At 29.3% G+C, this 26,059-nt stretch overlaps 3 protein-coding genes across 5 annotated transcripts in view; all 3 read right to left on the minus strand.

Moving 5' to 3' along the window:
- The window catches only part of LOC108004014 (integrin alpha-PS2), an 80,833-nt gene extending 64,546 nt beyond the window's left edge, over positions 1–16,287 (minus strand). For both annotated transcript variants that reach the window (XM_017066633.3, XM_017066632.3), the window contains exon 1: positions 14,928–16,287. In XM_017066633.3, the coding sequence (XP_016922122.2) occupies positions 14,928–15,151 (224 nt within the window). In that variant the 5' untranslated portion in view covers positions 15,152–16,287. The remainder of the gene's footprint in view (positions 1–14,927) is intronic.
- A 1,897-nt stretch (positions 16,288–18,184) lies between these two features.
- Positions 18,185–21,442, minus strand: LOC108003982 (disks large-associated protein 5-like). Of its 2 annotated transcripts, none has more exons than XM_028669838.2 (4): positions 21,157–21,442; positions 18,597–21,074; positions 18,393–18,521; positions 18,185–18,310 (listed from the first exon to the last, which is right to left on the minus strand). In XM_028669838.2, exons 1-4 carry the CDS (start codon positions 21,320–21,322, stop codon positions 18,264–18,266), a joined length of 2,820 nt encoding a protein of 939 aa, XP_028525639.1. In that variant the 5' UTR covers positions 21,323–21,442; the 3' UTR covers positions 18,185–18,263. The 2 variants fall into 2 exon arrangements, with proteins under 2 accessions (XP_028525639.1, XP_016922069.1); XM_017066580.3 differs by having other exon boundaries at positions 18,597–21,077; positions 21,157–21,441.
- Positions 21,443–22,511: 1,069 nt separating this feature from the next.
- Positions 22,512–25,056, minus strand: LOC108001133 (NF-kappa-B essential modulator). Its single transcript, XM_017061996.3, has 6 exons — positions 24,750–25,056; positions 24,164–24,517; positions 23,803–24,096; positions 23,192–23,737; positions 22,908–23,099; positions 22,512–22,796 (listed from the first exon to the last, which is right to left on the minus strand). The coding sequence occupies exons 2-6, from the start codon at positions 24,476–24,478 to the stop codon at positions 22,674–22,676; spliced, it is 1,470 nt and encodes a 489-aa protein (XP_016917485.2). The 5' UTR covers positions 24,479–24,517; positions 24,750–25,056; the 3' UTR covers positions 22,512–22,673.
- Positions 25,057–26,059: the final 1,003 nt, after the last annotated feature.

A 26,059-nucleotide genomic window follows, 5' to 3' on the forward strand; every position in this document is an offset into this window, starting at 1 on the left:
AACAATGCAATTTTGTCGGGAGGACACGCGTAGGTGAGCTTTCTGCCGCCATATGGCGAACAGAACGGTGGGATTTCGAGGAATGGATGGACGGAAGACACGGAATCGACATGTTAAAGAAGTCCGAGTGACAACGCTGACCACTCCCTGAACACACTTCTGAACGCCCGTGAAAAACCGGATGTCCGGACAGTGGGCACACGGTGTGACGGTTTCATCGCCATTTCTCACGATTCTTTTCTTTTTTATTTATTAATAGCAACACTGTGACTAATTACTACAACGATACGAAGTTGATGGAAGTTTTCTCTCATTATCAAGTAATTGAATTGAATATCTAGATATCTACGATGTATCTACGATAGATACGTTTATATAAAACATTCTAAAAATATACTCCATTACTTTCAATTACACGACAAAATAAGAAACTCGTTAAACGTATTGACATACCAAATTTACTGCAAACGTTTACTCAACCTACATTCAAACTCATCCCTCCAAACTAACTAATTTACGCCCAAGAATTTACTCATCCATTACGTATCTAATCCTTCAACCTATATATATATATATTATAATTTCCAAAATTTCCTATGTATACAAATATATCATCGTGAACGTTTTATCGGGACTATCTAACCTCCTCAAACGCAAACATTCACACGCTAATCTCGTTGTTTCAAATTTCAAGCGCCGGCAAGGCATGCATGCGCGATAGAAATAATCTTGGGCCACACCTACACGTCCCGATCCTATTCGCTATGTTTATCGCACGCGACACGTACGACGATGGATATTCCCGTGTCGACACCCGTAGCCCGCAATAGTAATTTCAACCGTGTTGTGAATCACTCGGTAGCGCTCGTACGTGATACCGACACGCGATACCCTTCTGTCGATTCGCGTTAAGCCGACGATGCCCTGCCCGACCCGCGAATTGATATTATGAAAAACCGCGTGGTGGACACGTGGGGCACCGTTTCGAGGCGGAACCCCTTTCCTTATCGTGGATTGGCAAAAAAGAAAATTTGGGAATTGTAAGAAATTATCGAGTAATTCGTTCGTTCGTTACAAGGTGCAAAATTATAGGAAAGAGGGGGAAAGGGGTAATGGTGTATAAATCCGTGGAGGGATTTAATGGGAAGTCGGCTCCAAGGTGGTCGGAAACGCGGCTCTAAATCACTTAACGAGCCGTTTCAATTGCACTCTCACGTTGCCAATGCTTAATGACTTTCACGTACGGGTCGTTACGTCATTCACGCCACTAGGAAACGAGCTACGCACGTGATGTAAAAAATCGCGTAAACACACACAACGGCGGTCATATGTTAAATCGCGTTTAAATGTGTCTTAAAGAATAATTACGAAACATCAGCTGAACGATTAATTGCTTAAATCAATCACGTGTATCCTCGTGAATTATTTATGGGGATATATTCAATGTGAAGATCGAGTATAAATATATACCGAAAAAAAGAAAAAAGAAACGTAACATCGAGTTATTATGATGGAATGAGTAAGAATATAAATAATTAATATGTGGGCTGTAGATCATTGTATAAATTCTTTTTTTTTTTTATACAAATAACGAGTAATTGTAGATGTAGGATGATGAAAACACTTTTAAAACAAACGTTTGTTAAATAAAGAATATCTTCGAAGTTATAAATATTTTTTCGTTAAAGTATCAATTTTAAATTCTAATGAAATATATCGCAAAAAAATAGCTACAATTCATTCTAAGAAAGATTGATTCGAGTCTCCGACTTGTCTACAAAAAAAAAAACAACAAAACTTTCTCTCGTATGCAATCATTATCAAAAGAAGACAATATTTAAATAAGGAGATATTTATTAATAAGGAGATACAATATTTAAAACTCGAATAATAACCTTTTCGAAATCCATCCGAGAGAGCGAATCAAAACGAAAAAGGAAATGCATACGTGTGAAATAAAAACAAAATAAAAAAAAGGGGCGAAATTTCACGTTTCATTTTACGTCTAGGACTGTCCACGTAGCAAGGTCAGAAAAAAACCAGAAGCGAAGCAGTAACTCATTTGCGGAACGTTCCTTTTCTCTTTATTTCCAGCCACCCCTCCACCCATCCCCCGCACCCGCCTTCTTACAAACGCGGCGCGCACGTGTGTAAGAGGCATTTGCACACGTGTTTGCATGCGGCCAGGTAAAGGTAATAGGCCCGAGGCTGTCGGTTCTCCTCCGGATAATGACACGGGGAGAGCTTCGGGCACGTGCCTCACGCGATCCTCATTATCTCGATTCCCCTCTTCTTTCTCCCTCTCATCCTTTTTTTTCTTTCTCTTTCTGTCTCATTTTCTCTCTTTCCCTCGACCATCCGCTCCGCTCTTTTTCTTCCCTTTTCCTCCGGTGAAGTTTGCGCACACCTTTCTTTCTCTCGTATTTTGCCGATTCACCACGGCCGTTACGGTAGTCGGAGGATATCGAGTTGTTTGCTCGAGACAAACGATCGTTGTCTCGAAAGGAAACCGAGTTGTTTCTTTGCCGATTAATTAAGATGATTCGTGCGGGATTAATTGTCTGCGAGCGGTCGCGATATAAATACATCGGGATCTGAGAAATTATTTCACGGTAAGAATTATTATATCGCAGAAGTTTTTGAGGAATTCGATGCTTGTTTAAAATTTTTACCTTCGTGGGATCTTAATTTTTAATTCTAAACTATCCGAATTTCAGATTTTTTTTTTTCTTCCTTCAGAAATTATTTTACTTATTTAATTATAATTGAATAATTACTGTAATTCATCGAACAAGCAATTCTCCATAATACACCATCCATCCAAAAGATTCGTGCTTTCGAAACGATCGAACCCTTCATTTATCACATAACGTAACGTTAATCCCATAATCTGATCAAACGTTTCCACCAAGTCGCTCCTCGTCAATATCACGATTATTTCATCGAAACCCTCCCCAAAAAAAAAGATCCAACATACGTACGCACAATTCTCCCTTCTCAATCTAATTAAAAAATCAAAATCGAGAGACGAGAGATAGGCACGTTAAAATCTAAAGCTACAAGGCACAAGAAGAAGAAAAAATAAAAATCGGCATCGGTCGAGATCCATCAATATCAACGCCGATCTGATTCGAATCGATAATCGATCGGAAGGTGTGCCAGGTATGCGGAGGTATAGGAGGACCGATATAAAAAAAAGAAAGGAAAAAAAACGAGAGAAAAAAAAGAAAGGAGAAAGAAGAGAAGTATGAAATAAAAAGCTCGAGGAATATGAATAACACACGCTGTCTTAAGGTGTACTTAACTCGTGTGAAAGATCACGATGCCCACCATCATTCGCGGCTACCGTTTAAATCTTCGTTTACACTGCACTCACCGAGATCGTTCTCTTCGCACACGATCACCCACCGTATATCGTGCTTTTATTGCGGGCCACGAGGCGCTAGTTTCGCACCTTCGATGCGTGGAAAAAAAGACGGGATTCTTTCCTTTCGTGTCGATCGAGGAGAGAAGACGCTTCGAAATTGAGAAGACTCGAAATGGAAACATCAGCATGCTTCGAAAGGGATTTAAATTTCGATGAGAGGAGGTTATTTCGGACGGTTAATGAGAAGTGTTCGAGCGTTGGAATGAAATAGGAGAACGTGGTTGAAACTGATCTTTTGTTGTGTGTTTCGATCAATGATGAAGCATCTTTATATATATACATATATTCTGTTTATCGATCAAATATGCGAGTGTGGTATGTGTTACGAACAAAAGATTTACAAATTTGAATATGTAAGGTGAAAAACGATTAACAAAGGCGTAAGGTTTACGTAACATTTACGTTATGGATTATTATCGTATTTTATTCGATGTTTGACCTTATACGATTTACTGCATTTTTATCACTAACTTTACATTCTCATTGTACGCATTCTGCCAATATTGAAATGTCAAATTGATGAGTATTTCGTATCATATATTTGCACGTCAAAATAACCAAATATAGAAAATAACTTATTTTATAATAACGGGAATGATTATGTATCGAATAAGAGATTGAGATAATTATTGAAAATTTATTTTTCAAAGAAATTAATTTGATCCATGTATATATATATTATAATATATTACAAATATTTATTTTTTTCCATTTTCCCACGGTTTATATTATATCCTGGAATCTTTTGTTCACCGTCCGTTTGAAACTGGTGGGTGCTTACAAAGCGTGTCGATGCTAGAGGAAACGAGAATTCAATTTCCCTGTTTCCTGTCTGTGAAACGAAACAAAAGTCAGGATGGATCTATCCTGATATGGTGCACTTTCCGCTCTTAAGTAATTGTCCTGCGGAACAGAATCTTTTTTTCCCGACTTTCGTTTCGCCTAATTTTCGAGTTTCGTTTTTTCGACTCTTGAAACGAATTGAAAAAAAAAAAAAAGAATATCGACACACGCGAAAGTCGTGCAACGAAAGTTGGCCGAGAGAGAGGGGAAGAGAGGAGGAGAAAACGCGAAAACAGCCGCGGAATTTTCAACGTTCGCAAAATCAACGAACGAGCAACACTTTGCAAACTGTGGCAAGGTCTTATCACGTGGAGGCGGGCTGTGATAAGGAGCACATGCTTCCCGGAATTCTCGGTGAAAAATCTGGACGTCGTATAATAGAAATTTAACAAAGGGGGAAACTAGTTTAGCTTCGAAGAAACGTCCGTCAAACGGCGGTATCTGAGCCGGGTAATTAATTCGATCGACGAAGAAGAAGAAGAAGAAGAAGAAGGAGAAGGAGAAGGAACGAAAGCGGTTGCCTTATCGGCCCCTCGTTTCGACGCTGTAACGTCGATGGAGAATTGTATTATCTACTCTTGGATGCGATACGATGTGTGTTTATATGCGAAAGAATTTTTATATTTAGCGCTATACGACCTGCAAGCTTCGACCAATCGAACGAGTCATTAGGGAGATGCAATAAAATCTTTTCGTTTATCCTCGTTCTTTCCTCTTTTCTTCTCTTTCTTTTCTCCTCCCTTTCACATCTCTTTTCCTCCATTTCCAATAAACAAGAGGGTACTATATATAGGAAACTATATATATACATGTTCTAAAAGAAATGAAATATGAAAAATATGATTCATAATTTAATTCGAAGCGAGGTATATTATATATCGTCGAAAACGAGATTGCATCACGATGAAAAATACACACAACGCGAACAACGCGAGTCTACAACCTGTTCGTCACCGTTTAAAATTACCTTTAGGTTGGCCTCTAGATCGGCGCTGTAACTTTCGACTGACAAACGATTCGTGTGGTTGTACGTAGCTTGTTTTCGAATCTCGCGATTGGGAAACAAGTGTTCGGCACGAGATCAATGTACATTTATTTACGATTACTTTTTCTTCTTTTCCTTTGTCGATAAAAGGAACGAATATATACATACTTTTCAAATAGATAGATCCATTTAGATCCGAAAAATTTAGCGAGTATAGAAAGATAAGATCATCAATATAAATAATGGCGAGAAATAACTAAGAAATTTCGCGATAGGAGAGTCTAGAATAGATTCTTGCTTCTTATTCATACTCTTTTCGTGCTAAAATTAAGGATTTAAGAAAATTCAAATTAATTCAATTTTACTTGCTATGTGTAACGAAAACAATTGTTCGCAAATTTAAATTATCTTGCCTTATTTTAAAATAAATCTAAAATAACAAATTTTCATCATAATCGGATTCGAATGTTTTACAACGATTGAAACATTCGTAAAATCCCTATCTTCGAATATAACGAAAATCGAATGACTCATGAATCATATATCCAACATATCTAATCGTATAATAATGTCATTCAAAAGAATAATTCTCGTTCCAACAAATAGAATTCCATTCACAATAATAATCGTAACCCTATACGTTGAAAAGATCCAACCAGCTTCAACAATAATCTCATTACACGTACGCGAACCGTAAGAATATCGTAGTTTGGCCCAGATATAAGAAAGATTACACCAAGTCAACGACTCGAACGGTCTCACGTGGACCGATACGTCCCCAGATTAGATGTCATCTTCTCGAACCTCTCATATGCATGAGAGCGCGACCAGAAAAGGTTAGGCGTCCTCCAACCAGGTGGTTTTAAATTCCACCACCGCAAGGGTCAGAGTCCATCAATTGGCGGAGGAAACGAACGCCCCAAGTTCATTGAGAAACTGTGAACCGTTGGGTGAAATGGTAGTAGATCGAACGAGGAGATTAGCCAGGGTATTAATCAGAGCAAAGCGAGAGCGACCAACCGCCCACGTAACGGAGCGATGATCTAACATCCTGTATCGCTGTCAACCTCGTGCTCTGAATCCATCGAACGTGTTCCTACCTCGTTTATAGATAGACCTGTTCACCGATCGGACGGGAAAGGAAGGGCGAAAGTGAGAATTACCGTAGATGATCTTTAACGCGACCTGAATCTCTTCCGATGAATTGTGATGTTTGGTTTAAGCACGAAACGATAGTGAAAATTGCCAAGTGTTGGGGAGCGATGTAGTAAAAAAGTTTTGTTTTGGTTTGTTGAAAATTTAGATTTTTTAGGTTATGTCTCGTAAGTAAAACGTAAAAAATTTCAAAGTTATCGCAAATTTATAAAAGTATAAAGAATTGAAGAGTTAAAATAGTGAAGAAAAAGTTGCTTTTATTTTGCTAATTTTCTGATTAGAATTCTAGTAAATTTTGATACTTAAGCACAAAAGAATAGTGGATATTGCCAAGTGTTGAAGATGGAAAAGTGATTGATAAATTTTCATTTGGTTTGTTGAAAATTTGGGTTCTTTTAGGTTAGGTTTCATAAGTAAAATGTAAGAAATTTGAAAGTTATGGTAGATATATATGAAAATGTAAACAATTGAAGGGAAATTAATTAATTGCTTTTGTTTTAATAATTTTTTTATGAAATACCAGTAAATTCTGTTTGGCTTAAGCACGAAAAAAGAAGTAGGAATTGTCAAGTGTTGAAGATGGAAATGATTCATAACTTTTAATTTCTTGAAAATTTAGATTTTTAGGTTATGTTTCATAAAACGTAAAAATTTTGAAAGTTATCGTATAAAGAATTGAAGAGTTAAAATAGTGAAGAAAAAGTTGCTTTTATTTTGCTAATTTTCTGATTAAAATTTCGGTAAATTCTGCTATTTAGCTTAAGTACGAAGGAATAGTGGAAATTTCCAAGTTGGAAGAGCGATCAAAAATTCTCGTTTGATTTGCGAAAATTTGCATTTTTTTAGGTTAGTAAATAGTAAAATGTAAATATCGTAAAACGTAAGAAAAATTATGATGAATGTATATAAAAGTGTAAACGATTGAGGGTCAAAGTACTGAAGAAAAAATAATTAATAATTAATTTTGTTTTAGTAATTTGGTTTCTTGTTACGTCTGATAGAAGAAGTTACGAAGGATTTAGATTATGATTTTCAATTGCACATGTCAGTGATTCTATTTCAAGAATTAATGCAAGAGGAGAAGGGTAACAGCAATCCAGTAGCAATCCGGTGCGTTTGCCTCACATCAGATTAACGAGGACGAACGCTCGTAAAGCTTCCACGGGTTGGCCTAAATATAAGCGCCTACGAAGTTTCTCGTAACGAACGATGTAATCCGGACTTCCTGCGGCTTTGGATATCCCGAACAACGTATACGCTTCTTCTTCCTTTTATTTTCCACAATCATCTATTGTCTTTCAGGAAACAATGTACGAAGACTCGAGTCTAAGTTAAACCGAAGAAAACGAAATGGATTCAAAAAACTGTGAAAACTTTTATAGTTTCTTTAATATTTAATACTCGTATTCTTAAATCTTCTTTGAATCGTAATATTCAAACAACTCATTATTCAAGCAACTAACTTAACCTCTAACCTTATAAAATTGACAACTTGCTTTATACGAAAGGATTTACACTATTTTCAAAAAAAAAATATGCATCTACAAGTATGTATCAATATTTCTCCATTCAACGATTCATTAAATATAAAAATAATTTTATACATTAACGAAAAGATCACCTCGAAAACCAAATTATTAGACGATTCGCAAACTTGCCCAACAATCAAATACTAGGCAATTGGGAGAAGCCCTTTCACAAATCATTCGACCCTGTCAAATTATCCAGTCCAATCCAATTATCCGAATGAACGGTCGCACGGGCACTGTACTCGAATTCATTCAGCCAAAAAACACGATCATATAACAAAATTTGGGAAGAGGAATTGATAAAAATAAGGAGGAAAAATTGATAAATTTGGAAAGGAAGAGAAATTGATAAAAATAAGGAGAAGGAATTGATAAAAATAAGGAAAAGGTGGAATTGATAAATTTGGGGAGGGAAAGGAAATGATAAATTTGAGGAGGAAGAGGAATTGATAAATTTGGGAAGCAAGAGAGATTGATAAAAACAAGGAGCAGGAGAAATTAATAAAAATAAAGAGAAGGAGAAATAGAACTGATAAATTTTGGAGGAAGAGGAATTGATAAATTTGGGAAGCAAGAGAGATTGATAAAAACAAGGAGCAGGAGAAATTAATAAAAATAAAGAGAAGGAGAAATAGAACTGATAAATTTGGGAAGGAAGAGGAATTGATAAAAATAAGAAAGAAAAGATATTGAATCGCAGTGCAAGTTCAATACAAGTGAACAATTCGTTCGTTCGATATGGTGTAATTGCAACTAGTATCAAATTTATCAATTCCTCCTCCTTCTTATTTTTATCAATTCCTCCTCCTCCTTATTTTTATCAATTCCTCCTCCTCCTTATTTTTATCAATTCCTCCTCCTCCTTATTTTTATCAATTCCTCCTCTTCCTTATTTTTATCAATTCCTCTTCCTCCTTATTTTTATCAATTCCTCTTCCTCCTTATTTTTATCAATTCCTCTTCCTCCTTATTTTTATCAATTCCTCCTCTTCCTTATTTTTATCAATTCCTCCTCCTCCTTTCTTTTATCAATTCCTCTTCCTCCTTTTGTTTATCAATTCCTCTTCCTCTTTTTCTTTATCAATTCCTCCTCTTCCTTATTTTTATCAATTCCTCCTCCTCCTTATTTTTATCAATTCCTCCTCCTCCTTATTTTTATCAATTCCTCCTCCTCCTTATTTTTATCAATTCCTCTTCCTCCTTATTTTTATCAATTCCTCCTCCTCCTAACTTTTATCAATTCCTCCTCCTCCTTATTTTTATCAATTCCTCCTCCTCCTTATTTTTATCAATTCCTCCTCCTCCTTATTTTTATCAATTCCTCTTCCTCCTTATTTTTATCAATTCCTCCTCCTCCTTATTTTTATCAATTCCTCCTCTTCCTTATTTTTATCAATTCCTCCTCTTCCTTATTTTTATCAATTCCTCTTCCTCCTTATTTTTATCAATTCCTCCTCCTCCTTATTTTTATCAATTCCTCCTCCTCCTTATTTTTATCAATTCCTCCTCCTCCTTATTTTTATCAATTCCTCTTCTTCCTTATTTTTATCAATTCCTCCTCTTCCTTATTTTTATCAATTCCTTCTCCTCCTTATTTTTATCAATTCCTCCTCTTCCTTATTTTTATCAATTCCTCTCCCTCCTTATTTTTATCAATTCCTCCTCCTCCTTATTTTTATCAATTCCTCCTCCTCCTTATTTTTATCAATTCCTTCCCCACCTTTTTTATATCAATTCCTTCCCCACCTTTTTTATATCAATTCCTTCCCCACCTTATTTATATCAATTCCTATGGTGAATGCGCATAGATGATCTTTTCCTCTATACTGTAAACGTATAACTCTATACGCTTCTTCTTTAATCTCTCTCATCGAAGTTGCGAAATAGATGGCGCAAATACTATTCGGGTTGTGGAACAACTGGCGCAAGTTCAATACAAGTTCAATATAAGAACGATAAGAAAGATAAATATAAATATGATAAAAATAAGGAGAAGGAATTGATAAAAATAAGGAAGAGGAGGATTTGATAAAAAAGAGGAGGAGGAGGAATAAATAAATTTGATAAATAGGAATTGCAATTACTCCATATCGAACGTACGAATTGTTAACTTGTATTGAACTTGCATCACGATTGTTCAACAAAATAGTATTTGCGCCCATCTATTCCGCAACCTCGAAGAGAGAGATTAGAAGAAGAGCGAACGTTTGTCCGCACAGAGAAAAAGATCGGACATCTACGCACGTTCATTAGAAGAATTGATAAATTTGGAGTAGAAGAGGAATTGATTAAAGTAAGGAGGAGGAATTGATGAAAATAAGGAAGTGGAGAAATTGATAAAAATTAGGTGGAGGAGGAATTGATAAAAATATGGAGGCGAAATTGATAAAAATAAGGAGGAGGAGGAATTAATAAAAACGCTACCATCTGTGTGAAGACTTCGATATCTATTAGAATCAAATAAATTACGTGGTTGATAGATTTCAGACTGACCTTTCACGCGGATTTTTCACGAAGACGTAACCGATTCCCTTTACTCGCGTTTCCTCGTTCTGTCTACATTATTTATATCCATCGTCGCCCGAGGAGCGGGGGCAGGAACGTTTATTCGTGGCCCGCGTGACTCACGAAGAAGTCTTTGCTCTTGATCAAAACGAAAAGCGAACATCTATGTGTGTCGAGATGTGCAGAGATTGTGAATTTCGAAATTTGGGACGATGAATGGAGGTCGGGATTTTGCGCGGTAAATTCGAATTGGCGCAAATTTAAAAGAAAGTCTATATAATTTTGAAAGTTATCAAACGGATTTTATTCGCGAGCAAACAAAAGTATTCACGATTCTGGACATTTTTAACATTCGTCTCTTCGTAATATTTCCATTTCAAGAAATTGAGAATTGTTCGTAATTATTTATAAAAAATAATTCGTGACGCGTAAATATTCCTTCCTTCTTGGATCTCGTAATAATCTGAATGAATTCCTATCGGTCGGAAAAAGGGATAATCGAAGGGGATGACTCGGTCGATTATATTTATCATGGACAAATGAAAGGTTATCGTCACCAAAGGATCGAGAACAGTTACGAGCGTTCGAATGAAACGGGAGAACCGACTCGCCTTGTTCTCGAAAGGGGACATAAAAGGAGAACGGTTCTAAGTCTACCGAGAGCACCTGTTATCCGGGGGCCTGCCCTTCAACTATCGCCGTGTCACGGAGAAATCGATGAAGTGAATCTTGTCTTGTGGAGATGGGATCGAATGTATCGATTGAATAGATTCGAGTCCAGATTGAAAAGTTTCTTCAATATTCTCGAATATTTTTTTCGAAGGAAAAACGTGATTCATGGATAATGTAAATAATAAAAATAATCTTGTAGATATCGTAATACGTTAAAATAATTAACTTCGATTATTTTTTTCGATTTAAATTTCCAGAAAAATTTATAGCGCGATCAATATCGATTAATTACGATTTAATCAAAATTGATTCTCAACTGCTATTATTAAGTCATACGTAATACCTTAATAATTTGGATCGCAATTGGATTACTCAATTTCAATTAGTCTTTTACACATCGTATAAATCATATTTTTACATATCGTATAAAATACGAAGTACGGAACAAAATTAATAGCTCGAGATCAAATAATCGATCAATTTGGTCGAAATCGATTAATAATTTTTCAAAGAAAGTATGAAATTCTTTGGGATTGAATTTATTTTAAAAAGACTTTTATAAATTTGCGATACCGCCGTTATCTTTAAAATTCCAACATTCAGTGGTTACTCAAGATTCGCAATTAATCCCATGACGTTAAATCTAAAATTAACGTGATCATTCTGAATCACGTTTAAAAAATTCATCGAAACTTCAATCGAAATATATTTGTAATGACCAATAATTAGAGAAATCGATCCTAACCTCAATATGATTCAACGCCTATTCAGCGACAGAAGATATTACATGCTTTCGAAAATATCGTGGGCAAACCAGAGTCGATATTTCATTATCGAGCTTCATTATTCGGCTAATATAACGAAACAGCAGAAGTCACTTTGCTAGTTGGTTTCTGGGACGAGGACTTAAAAGGAGAGCGTGGTCGTCCTAAACTCGTGGGTGTACCTACCATTTTATGAGTTAATAAACTAATCTAAACACATCCATTGAATTCATTGCGATCGTTGATTTGAAAATTTGAAAATTTCTCTATTTGAAAAAATTTATTTTCAAAAATTTATCGATAAAATGATTATTTCCGTACACGAAAAGAAGTATTTGTTTGCGTGGCAAAATATGATCGCGCTATTCTTTCACATTTCATATCTTGACGCCACGTTTATTCTTGCATTCGTTCGCGCGATATAAAACCTCGTTTTAGATTAGTTAAGATATGCGATTCGAGTGACTTGATTTCAAATAATAACTTTTTACTGTTATGAACTATGAGTGTACAATTATTGTACGCGTATATTTATTTAATTTTTTCTATTTCCATTTGTCAAATTCAAATAATTTTAGATAGACTTGATCTACCATTTACTCTTAACTCTTTAAATATTTCTTTAGTTAAAAGAAACAACAGTTGCTAGGTAACGCAATTCTATTTCTAGTTTCGTGCTTACTGATATTGATCCCTATAGAGTAGCACGACTTTTAAAATTTTCAACATTCTTGACTTAAACTCAAAGAACTTTGCAATCAGTGATTGGCAAAATTTAATAGTTGAAGTTACGAGTAAAGTTACTTCCATAAATTACTTTAATAATTTATTGTTCAAAACGTAATAATAATCGCGAATAATTGTACTATTGAAACGGATTCATAATAGCTAAACAAATTCCAGCATTTTAATAAAGTAATTATTTAAAGTAACTTTATTCGAATTATTTTTAACTTTTGCAACGAGTTAATATTTAATTCGGTTCGCGAAAAATACGATCAAAATTATTATCAGACGAAAAATTACAAATTTATAATAATAATTTATAATTTATGAGTGAAAAGTATCGCTTCGCTAATATTTTAATTCCTTGAAAACCTAAACCACAAAATTTTAAATTCCTCTATTCGGAAGTAACTATTACGGAATGAAACGCCTCATAAGCTTGACTAATCTGACTTAAAGTGTAACAAGGAAAGTGCGCCTTACGGAAATAGCACTTACTTAGTAACTCAATGTTTCTTCCGCCAGCGGAACCGCATTTCTTCACGGCCATAGTAGACACGTACGACAAAATCAACAGCTGACTCTTAATAATCCGTGATTCAGAGGTACGAATTGTTCGATTAATGGATTTCTGGAATTGTATGTGGGTCATTGATTGTCAATGAAGAAATTCGTGGCACTGTATACGAATACCGCGAACCTGTGAATCGACGAAGGCCATAATTAGAAAAGATGGGAACCGAAGTTTATCTTTTAACTAAATAATCTTTGATCTGGCTGGATAATGTATAAGAATTGTAATGGCGAAATATTATAAAACACTCGGTCATTTATATGATTAATATCATTTTATGTTTGTAAAAAATAAAATTTGAGAAAAATTACAGGTGGCGATAATTGACGATACAAAAATTTTCATTCGCCGAGGGAATTGATCTAATTTGAAAAATCTTTTAATGAAAGATTTTTTATTGAGAAAGTATATGGATAAATAATGAATAATAGAGCAATTTTTTCAACAAGAAAAATTTGTATTAAAAAATAAAATAATAAAAATATTGAAACTTTAAATAAGGATTCATTTCACTTTTTCAAAGTGATATTATTCAATTAAGAAAATTGTTTCTTATATAATTTAATATGATTTCAATAAAAAAAACTCAAAGAGTTTGATTAAAAATAAATTTCGATTTTAAGTTTTGATAATAATTTATTGTTAGTTGAATTTACGTGAGACGTAAAAACTTTTATATGATTTTGAGTCATCGTGTTACGTATCGTTTATTCAGAAACTGATGACTTAACCTATCATTAATCGATATCTATATTTTCTTATTTTACTCTATTTTTTCTCGTGATTCACATAATTATATAATTATCTTAAATATTCAATTATTCGAATTAAATTAATATTCGAACATTATTTTATTTCAAATTTTGTTGATATTATAATTTATCTTAAATAAATTCAAAGATAGAAGAAGGTTTAAATATTAATATGAATACTAATTGTATTTACATATTCATTAAAAACCTATATGCCTGCAAAATTTGAATTGAAAATTTCAAAGTAAATATTCGGCATTCATAATGCTTCCTTCAAACGTATCCTTTGAAATAAACAAACTGCTCAACATTTCAAAATTCCAAGAAATATCAAATGAATTGTATACTTTTGAAAATCACAAACATAATTAAGAGTAGATTCGATAAAAATCAGCTGACTGCATTATTTTATATAAAAAAAAATTATGTAACTTGTCAATTAATTTATTATTATTACTAAATTATTGATACTAGATATATAAATATTTTTCACGATAATTTTCACGATTTCAATCATTTTCAGATTGTAAAACGTTCAACAATGATTTTCGATTGTGTTCTATGATAAAAACATTAAAATAAGAGATTGAAAACATGAAAACATATTCTAAAACAAGATTCTATTAATAGAAAATATGAGCAACAATTTTTAACTCAAAAATGCAAATTCTGAATTATGTCATCAAAAAAAGACTTATTATGCAACTATTTAACTGAATAGCAATACAAGATATATAACTCTAAAATTACCAAACTTGTCAAAATATTAAATTTTACTTTTTTTCTTTTACAATTATTAGAGTACATAAGAATTTTTTTAATAAAATTAATATTTTACTAAGATAAGATAGAAATGAACAATTTTATGGCATAACTTTAATTATATTTAAAGTACTTAGATAAACTCATTATATATATAGTAGTTCTAATGCTAGAATAAAATATATCAAAAAAAAAAAAAAAAAATCAGAAGTAAAAAGCAACCAAAAACTCACCATCCTCGGCCGTATCTATCCCTGTACACCGAAACAGCGAATCCAAACATAGATCTGGTCTCATTCCGATATACAGCGTAATGTTTCGTCTCGACATTAAACGCATCCGAACACCACGGTGGTAAACCGACGACGAAGATCAGGCCAATTAAGCCTGCGATTATATTCGCGTACCACATGGTCACACTTGGTCTTCCCACTTGATCACACTCAATCGTTCTCATCCACTAAGTGCATACATAAGTTCCAACACGAGAAACTGTCATAAACGTGTATATTAATTCAAAATCCGATGGCAATCGTGTGCGTCAGGGTGGCGCGAAGGGCTACATGTGCCATCCACGAGGTCCTCGAGACACTGCGGGGAAACTCGGATGAAACTCGACCTAGGAAACGTCGAGAGGAAGTGGGAGGGGGCACACACAAGAGTCGGAGACGTCTGCTTGACGGACGGCCGCGGACAGACTGAGTAGATGCCCGTTCTTTCGGTTACTCTTCGCTCTCTTGACTTACGAGGGCTGCAACTCCCACCCACTTGCACGAAGTTGCGCTCCGCTCCGGCGTGCTTGCGTGCCGCAACTGCGCGACCCGGCCGGCCTCTGCTCTCTGCTCTCGTCGCTGCCGCCTTTTTTTCCGCGTCTATTCTCTCCGATGTGTTTATCGGTCGACGCTGTGTTTTCGCGACACGGCTTCGCCACAACGAATCGCTAGGTACGCTGCCACTACGTCTTTTGCCTCCGGACCAGTATAACGTGCGTATCTTCGCTGAATCTTCATCACGTGTTTCGTTGGACAGTTTCTTTTTTCTTTTTTTTGCTTTTTATCAGTCGAGGTTGTTACATTTATCTTGTGATTTTATTAATAGATTGTAAATATTCGTGCGAAGTTAAATTTTTTTAGACTATTTTTAGTATTTTGTGCATTCAGATTTTACATAAACATTCGCACGTTTTAATTATTAATGATTGTAATGGTCGGAGGAGAAGAAGTAGGATGAAACGGGGTAAATGTTTTTTCTGTTAATAAAACATTAGATAAGGGAAAAAACTTTAATTGCTATTAAATAAATCTTGTGAATCAAAAAATGATATTTTCATATCGATACTCGAAAGTATCGAATCCTCTTTTTTAAATTCATTCAAATGATATTTAATAGAATAATCATATGATTGTCTTAAAATTTAATACTATGTGTTCATTCTAAAACAGTACCCCATTTTATTTTACTCTTTCTTATATAATAAATACAATAATTTATAAAAAAAATACATATGATATATAATTTTACATATATAACAATGAGATCAAGTGAAATCAATTCAATTTACAATATTATAACTTATTTAAAAATAAAAAAATATAAAATATAATTTTTAATCAAATGAAATTTTAATTTATTTTCTATTGGTTGGACATAATAGATGGGCCACTGAAAAGTTAGCACTTTTTTGATTGTGAATAAATATGAATAATGATTGGCATGCGTTATCAATCTCTTAAGAATTATTTTGCATTTCAACTACCTTTGTTAAGGCTCAATTTTCGGTTCTGTTACATTCATTCGTGGAACTTGTGAGCTGAATCATCATGACAATCATTGTCGCTTACAAATAAAAATGATACAAATAATTTGCACTTAATATTTGAAAAGAAATCCTATATTTGTAAATAATTATTATAATATTATTCTACTTTAATATTGAACATTTTTTTATTAATTTTTATATTAATGTTATAATTTTTTCATAATTAAAATAAACAGATATTTATATATTTTTTTCTAAAAATAATTCATTTTTTTACCATTATTTTTTATTTAAAAACTTTTCTCTTAAAGAATTCTTAAAGAATTAAATGTTTTATATATATATATATATATATATATATATATATATATAAATATATAAATACACACAATACATACATATAAGTAGACAATGTATATCTTTTATATGGAAAATTATTTTTATATAGATTATATATTATGCAATATTATATTTTTATATTTTTTATTAAAATTATTATTTATTTTCCATTAAGTCAATTGAAAAAGAAAAAAATGTTTTATTTCGCTATTTGAATTGTATTTAAATATTCACTTTACTTTTTAAACTTATAAATTTATTTTCAATCACATAAAAAACAAGAAACGAATAGTTTACATAAAAAAAGATATGTACACATATTTATAGAATGATACAATCAAGAAGAAAATGATTTTAAGCAAAAATACATGAAAAATATATTTTTTTATTTAAAAGTTCATCTTTGAGAAAATAAAATTTTATAATTTATCGAATGCATGAGTGCTTAATTAGTTATTGATTGTACTTAATTTTGATTTTAACGAAAATACAAACTAAACAAAAAAAAATTTAATTATGTTTTTTATTTATTTTCCTATGTAAAATAACTTTTTAATTATTCTAGCCAATTCCATTCAAATCTAATGAAAAATTATTTAAATTCACGTTTGTTTAAAAAATTTTTTAAATTTTTTATTTTATCATTAGCTACATCATTAGGATAACTTATAGAAATATTTATTCGCATATATTATTTTATCGCATATTATTTATTAAAAATTCTGTACAGTTTGTTCTAGCATATGGAATAATAAAAAATATTTAATTACGTAAATTTAATAAGTATTAGATACGTAAATTAATTCCATTCTTTTAGATTTATTCTTTTTATCATATTTTTTACAATTTTATAGAAATACAATTTGCATTTATGTTAGTTTATTTAATTTAATTGAATTATGTCATAACTAATTTAACTAATTTATTATATTTATTGTTTTAATTTAACTAATTTATTGTATAAAATTCTAATTTTTTTCAAATAAGTGATATTGAATTCATTTGCATAAATTTCATTTACAAAATGAAATTTTAAAAAAATAAAATGATAAAAAAATTATTAAATCTATTTTTAATTGTATTTTAAATCATAATAGAAATTCAATTATTAATCATCAATATCTAATGTCATGTATAGTGTACACATATTATAAAAATTTTATAAATATGTACATACGCATCACACTCACAAATTTACAATATACATAATTTTTTTGTGTGAATTTATCATTTTTATTAAAAGATATCGTTTAATTAAATGATATTTAATCTCATATATATTAAATCTAAAAATATGAAAGTCAAACAATTATAAAAAATAGTTATGACGAAAATAATCCATGCTTGTATCTTAAACTTTTGAGAGTGGAAAAAAAAAGAAAAAAATAACAATTAACATGTATAAAAATTAGAAATCATGAAAACTTATACCTTTGTACATTAATCATACAAGTTTCTATATTACTACATGTTAAATTGAAGATTTTTTATTTTGTGACCTCCTAACACGTTGTGGAGCTGAAATGAAATTATAGCCATATATAAATATAAAATATCTAAATAAAATCTCGAATTAACAAAAATTTTTAAAAATTATTACGTTTCTCTTCTATTTCCAAAGAAATAGAGTCTTCTAAAAGTGTACTTCTTTTATTTTTATTTTTACTCCTTCTAACATGAGGAGTTAAAGGTAAGATTGATTTGTTTGTTCCATCATTAGATTCTTTATCTAAAAAATAAAATATTTTCATTTAAATATTGTATTAAAAAGAAAAAATATTATTTTATTTAGAATTATTAATACCAGAAAATTTTACACTTCTAGTAGATTTTCTTTTGTCATTACTCTTTTCTAAATGTTTATTATCATTACAACTGTAACACACTAACTCTATATTTCTCCTTTCCCCAGTATTGATGTTAACACGACTTCTTCTTATTCTTCTCTCTAGAGGAGTTTCATTTTCTTTATATTCCAGTTCTTGTTCATTAATTGATATTTTCTTTGAAGATCTTCTTTTAGCTCTAGGTGTATCTGTTGAGGTAACAATTCTATTTCTTAAAACTCTTATACTTCCATTATGTTCATCTATTTCTTCCTTATTAGTTATACAAACATTCTTCTCTAATTTTTCATTTAATATATTTAAATCCTTATCATCAATAATTTCTTTAGATGGTGTGGAATTAATATTTGTATTTAATGTTAAAGTTTCATTTAATATCACATCATTTTCATTATCAATTGCATTTTGTTTTATGATTTTTTTTGATGTTTCATTAACATTTTTTTGTTCTTGTAAAGGTGTAAGTGCTCCTATATTTATTGATGATAGTGTTCCATCAATACTTTTATTTTCTGAATCTTTTTTAACATCATTTAGAGAATCATTAAAATTAGTATCATCAAAAAGAAGTTTTCTTTCTACTTTAATTGCTATTTCATCAGAATTACTCAAATCAAAACTATCTATTGCTGATACTCTGGTTAAATTAATTTTTGTCTCCCCTGTTTCATTAGGTGATATTTCATTTAAAGCCATTTGATCATCAAAATTAACTTTATTTATTGATTTTGTATGACTTTCCATTTCATTTAAATTTTTTCGTTGTTTTAATATACCTTTACCAGGTGTCTGATTAGAATTAATATAGGATATTGAATCATCTAACTGTATTTTTGGTGCTTTATACATTTGACTTATTTTTATCATTGTTAATGGACTTTTTGTTTTCATTGATAAATCAGATAATTGTACCTTTTGCAATAAACTTGATCTCTTATTATGTTTTACAGGTGTAAATTTATTTTCTTTAGAATCAATGGATATAGATTTTTTTTCATAATACATATTAGGATTTTCAATGGTTTTACATTCATTATTAAGGATATGATTCAAATTAGATTCAAGTTCACTTGTACTATTATTATCTTTCATCTTTTCAGCCATATTTTTTTTCTTTTCTGCTAAAATAGCTCTAATGGAACTTGATTTGGTAGATACAATTTTCTTTTTAACAGTAGATTTTTTTTTAATAATTGGTTTAACAATAATTATTTCTTCTTCTTTCCAACCTTGTGAACGAAGTTTTTCTAATTTTTTAAATCTTAAATCACAATTTTTTATTTCCATGTACATCATATCCCAAAAACCTTGCAAATCTTTGCATGTAACTAACATCTCTCCTCTTCCTGTTTCACAATCAGCAACTAATCCACGAAATCTTTCAAACTTTTTACTTATTAACAAATTTGTTTGTCCAATTGCTTGATTTATTTCATATTGACCATCTTCGATTGTTTCAGGCTCAGCCTTAATTTTCATCCATTTTTCACATAATTCATTCAATCTATCTATTTCTTTATTCAAAAGAAATTGAAAATATTGTGCAGTACGTTCTTCTTCTTCAACTGAAATATTTAAATTCTTCATGACATTATCTTTTGTAGGAATATCATCATTTAGTGAATGACTAAATCCATGTCTTAATTGTTGCTCTTTCCTGGCATTACTTTTTCCGCGACTAGAAACTATATGAGGTGAAAAGAAAGCTGGTTCACATTGAGAATTTATTGATTTTAATGGAGATGTTTTATTTTCTGAAGAACAAGTTACTTCTTTCATACTATTATTAGCCATTACTTTAATATCATTACTATCACTGATAGTATAAGAAATATTAAGTTTCTCTTTCTCATCAGATGATAATCGTAAAGATATAGATTCTATGGAACTATCCTCTTCTATATCTGTACTTATTAATTTTGTATCAATTCCTGGTATATCTTCTTTTATATCTTCTTTTATAGATTGTGAAATATTAATTTTATTACTTTTTCTTGGTGTCTTTGAAGATGTATTCATTATCTGACTTATTCTGACAGGAGACATACTTTGTATGACTTCTCTGCCATATAATGGTATATGAAGCAAACCAGATGGAGCTCTAAATTTGTGACCTTCAGGAGCAAAAGATTTATTCTTCTTCTGAGATTCTTGATTTTTATTTAAAACATTTAAATTTTTAAGTGAAGTTTTATCTATTTCTTTTGTAATTGCTTTATTCATTAGTCTCTTTTCTGTTGCACGTGTAATTCTTTTTGGAACTGGTTCACATGTTTTAGTTGTTTTAGTTACAGGAACAGCATTACAATTATTAATTGGAGAATATATTTTATGATGAACAATTCCTACTACAAAGGGTCTTTTTTTCTTTTTTTGTTCAATTTTTCTTTGTTTTTCACGCTCAGCTTTCCATTTTTTAAGCTTATTAATACGATCTTCTGAAATTAAATTTTAATCAATTTATATTAACGTTTCTTTTTGATAAATTATTAAGTTTATATAATATTTAATACAAACCTTCAGCTTGTGTGTTCATTGTGGTAATTGATATATTTCTGTTTTCATTGAATGTATTAGCTCTATGAACTTTACGCAAATCTTTATGTTTTTCAGCGCGAATAAGACGATTCTTGCTTACAGTTTTGGTACCAATTGATTTATATTGTTGTCGGAAAGACGACATTTTAATTCACATTTATTTCACAAACGTCTTTAATTAAATATCTATCTATATTAAATATTTAACCGCGATCGGTTAAACGGAAAATAGTTTAAACTTTGAAAGCTTGACAGTGTAGCCAATGTAATAAAAGTTATGAAATTATCAAATTTTTTCAAATTTTATTGTAATTATTCTATCAAAAATTAATTGATTATACAAATATATGTTTATCATTTTTATTAAATATTATTATAAAAATTATTTTATTAATATAAATTAAGGAAATAAATAATGAAAATATTTAATACCAACATAAAAATTTTTTATATTGAGATATATATATAAAGAAGATATATAATTTTTTATTAAATTTATTTATAATTTGAAATATATTCAGAATAAATATAGAAATCAAAAAAATATAATATTCATACAATATTTAATTAATTTATGTTATGATTAAATTTTTAAAGTTTTCTTTGACTTTAAAAATAAACCGGATGTGACATCTATAGATGCATTAGAAGCAGTTTTCTATCGCGCGCGCTAAACTTATTTAACTTTGTGTGAAATAATGTAGAAATAATTTGGACTTCATTTTCAAGAATATTTCTACTATAAATACACGTATGTATCTTCTTTATTATTAATATAATAATAATTTTATATATATCTTCTTTTTTTTCAATTTCAACTATTAATTAAATATTAATAAGTTTATATAAAAACAGTATTATTTTTTTTTCGTTTAAAAATTTTAGAATTCATTTAATATATTTTTTTTTACATTAATAAAAAACTTAAATTAATAATCGGATTATCGTTAATATAAATTAATATATAAAAAAAATTCTTATTAAAATTATTTATAATTTTTAAATATAAGACATGTCTAGAAAAATATATATCCCGATATTTCTCTAATTTATAAATAATTAGAATAATATTTAATTATCTTTTTATAAATTATAAATTTAAAAATCCATAAATTTACTTTTAATTATCTTTTTAATAAATTTATTAAAAATAACTTCAAATATCATATTTGAAGTTATATAGAAAATGTTAATTTATTCGTAATTTATGAATATGTAATTTATAAATACGTTCATATCTGAGTTTTGCAGTAAATCATAAAGAAATCGTATTATTTTATATAAATATTTTCAAAATTAAATTAAAATAAATTATGCATTTCGTTAATACTAAATTTTTTAATACTAAAATTTAATTTGTTTTATTTTATCTTATTTACAATATTTATTACAATAAAATTTATATGCTTTTCCTTTTGTTGGAAACAGTTTTATGTATAACACATATAATTTCTACAATTATACATACAATTAACAAAATATTTTAAGATTTTATATTAGTCTAAACTTATACAATGAGTAATATGATTTTCCAACTGACTCATATTTCTAAATGTGCATTCACATTTTGGACATGAAAATGATGATAACAATGGTGGTTGTAGTTCAGTTGTTCTAGTCTAAAATTAAATATATATATATATATATGATAATTTCCGAAATATTATTACATCTATTTAACTTAATATAATATAATAAATTATATATTATAAGTATAAATAAAAACTTACTTGATTTCCGGGTATAATCGGATACAGAGAGTTAATTTGTTCTTGTAAACGATCATTAAATTCTATTTGTTTTTGTAAATCCGCATTTAATGCATTTTTCTCTTCTAATAGTGTTTCTTTAAGTTTTCTCTCATGTCTAAAATCCTCTTCATAAAGTTTTAACTGTGTTTGTAATAAATTAATATCTTCCTTCTAAAAATTATATATTTATTTATATATTTATTACTAAAAATATCTGTTGACTTTTTTTTGATTAAATTCAATATTTAATGATCAATACTTACATGTCGTGTTAAATCATTCTCTAGTTCTTTCATACGTGATTCTTTTTTTTCCACACTTTGATGCATGATACCAAGTTCAGTAATTAATTGATCATATTTTACTTCAAATTTCTTTTTTTCTGTTTCTAATGTCTTTTTATAATGCATTTCATATAATTGACTCTGTTGATCTAAAGAAGTTTGTTCTTCTTGCAGACTTATTCTTTCTTGTTGTAAAAGTGCTTTAGCATCATTTAAATTTTTATATTCTATATCAAGATTTTTTTTTCGATTATCAAGTAATTTTTTTTCTTCTTCAAGCATTTCTTTTTCCTTATTAAATGCAATTCTTTCTCCTTCCAATAATTGTTTATTATCATCATTTTGTTTATCTGATTCTGGAATTTTTTGAGTAGAAGTTGCAGTTTTTGATGATGACATACTTTTGTCACTATTTTCATTCAATATTGATTCCAATTCATGAAAAACTGATTTATTGAATTCACTTTCAAAACTAAGTATCTTTTTTTCTTTTGTATCGCCTTGTCTTTCACTTACATCAAGAAACTAATAAAAGAATAATTATGACAAATATATAAAATAGAAACATAATATAATTTAATGCATCATACCTCACATCCTGTTTCTATATAACTTGTTAATCCAGAAGCAAGTTTCATTTTTAATTCAGTATTTTCCTTTTTAAGATAGTTTATTAATTCTCTAGTCTCACCAAACTTTTTTTTATGATTTTGATGTAGTCTCATAATTTCTTCTTGCCAAGAAGCTAAAACATTAAATTGTTGTTTCATTGCTATATTGTTCTGTTTCAATGTTTCTTTTAATTTTGTGTTTTCTTGTAATAATTCGTTTAATTTTTTATGTACTTCTGCTGTATCCCATGATGCAATCATAGAATTATAGTCCTGAATGTAAAATTATTCAATAAGATAATTGTTTAATTTGCAATTCTGTTAATTAATAGATACATACAATAGACATACACTTTTGTTGAATATCAACATACGATGCAAGTGACGATTGTTGGATAGAATTTAACGAGTCTTTACCCAATACCACAAATGACAACGAATCATCTGAATCAACATCACAAAAATTTGATACTGCTGCTTTAGAATACAAAGGTGCTTCCTCATCTAATTTAAATCTAGGTTTTCCATTATTTATGATAAAACCAAGACTTTGTAAATGGCTTTCTGGTTCAGCATATAATTTGGAATTGATACTCAACAATTTGGTCGAGTCTTGTTCTTGTAATGAAAGTTTTTTTTCTTCATTTGATTCCATGATTAAAAACTTATCTTTATTATTTTTATTTTGAATATTCTACAATATTATACAATTATAACTTTAAGACAAAAATTATAGTTTAAATGTAGAGTAAAGTATTACAATAATAAAAGTATTTTTAAAAATTACGTCATTATATAATATACAATATATAAATAAAATTTATTGATAATTTTTAATGTTAAATTAAATATTAAATATTAAATAAATAAGCAAAAATTATTATATATGTCAAATATTTTTTTATTCCAATAAAATCTAAACTTACCAAAATCTTATTTTATATTGTTTTATAAACATAATGTGCAAAAATGACATTATATTAATTCATTACATTTCGAATTATATTTGATCACAAAGTAATTGCATGAATGCTAAGATTATAATGTAATCATTTATAATTATAAAGCAAATTAATTTCGATTGTTAACAGAATTACACTTTCTAATCTTATATTATTGACTTTTATTTGCGAAAATTAACTCTTTGTTCCAGGTTATATTAAGATAAAATTATGAACAAATAATAAAATCCCTAGATTAGTTGCGAAATTCAATGTACATACAAAATGTCGGATTCTTTCTTACCAACTATGAAAATATTTTACTAGCTAGAGTTTATTTTTATTTATTTTTTCATTAATTATATTTTATTTAATGTATTTTTATTTTATTATAAATATGAAAGGAAAAATTAAGAATAACAAATCTATATCTATCTATAAATATAATATATAATTGCAATTAAATAATTTTTGTAAAATAAACAATAAAAATTAATTTTTTCAAAGTAATCATAATTTCAATAAAATTTATTTTTTTTAAATATACAATAGAAGTATACAATAAAGAATACAATTAAAATTATAAATATATTTTTTTTAATATTATTTATAAATATTAGTATCTGAATTTTTATTCATATTATTGAGTAAAACTTAATCGGATAAATTTTAAATTAAAAATTAAAAGTTTAAATTTACTGATATAATTTATAGTTAATAAGTTCTTTTTTTCTAAAAAAATGTATATAATAAAATAAATATTAAATATTTCAGAATTTAAAATGTTTTTTTTATATGATTAAAGTTTTAAAAGTTTTGTAAATAAATCAGTAATAAAACGTGTCATATTAATCATTTTTATATTGTATACGTATATAAAACTGGCATTAATAATTAAAATCAGAAAATTATTAGTCACATTATTAACAACATAGTTTCTGATTAATCATATTGTGTTTCATATAATAAAATTGATTACATATAATGAAAATTTTAACTAATTATTAGACACATAATAAAATCTCACAAGAAAATTGATTTATATCTATCATTTGCAAACAATCTATTTTCAATATTTTCTGTAAATTATTTTCATTTATTACCATTTTTTTTTTATTTCATATAGTATATCATTCAAAATGTTTAAATACAAAATTTAATATACAAAAAAATCCGTCAAGGTTTATATATTAAATTATAATTAAAATTTGCATTAGATGAGATAAGACCAAGATGGAATGCACTGTATCATTTTATCATTAATTTAATCTATCGAACAATCCATAGAAATTTCT

This window comes from Apis cerana, linkage group LG13, assembly GCF_029169275.1.
Source record: "Apis cerana isolate GH-2021 linkage group LG13, AcerK_1.0, whole genome shotgun sequence".
NCBI classification, from domain to species: Eukaryota; Metazoa; Arthropoda; class Insecta; order Hymenoptera; family Apidae; genus Apis; species Apis cerana.

Coding starts and splice junctions, on each gene's coding strand:
- LOC108003982 (XM_017066580.3), bottom strand. CDS start 21,322: ATGTCGTCTTTCCGACAACAATATAAATCAATTGGTACCAAAACTGTA. Junction 21,078..21,156: donor AATGAACACACAAGCTGAAG/GTTTGTATTAAA, acceptor ATTTAATTTCAG/AAGATCGTATTAATAAGCTT. Junction 18,311..18,392: donor TTTGGAAATAGAAGAGAAAC/GTAATAATTTTT, acceptor ATTTCATTTCAG/CTCCACAACGTGTTAGGAGG.
- LOC108001133 (XM_017061996.3), bottom strand. CDS start 24,478: ATGGAATCAAATGAAGAAAAAAAACTTTCATTACAAGAACAAGACTCG. Junction 24,097..24,163: donor AACAAAAGTGTATGTCTATT/GTATGTATCTAT, acceptor TTTTACATTCAG/GACTATAATTCTATGATTGC. Junction 22,797..22,907: donor CGATTATACCCGGAAATCAA/GTAAGTTTTTAT, acceptor ATTTAATTTTAG/ACTAGAACAACTGAACTACA.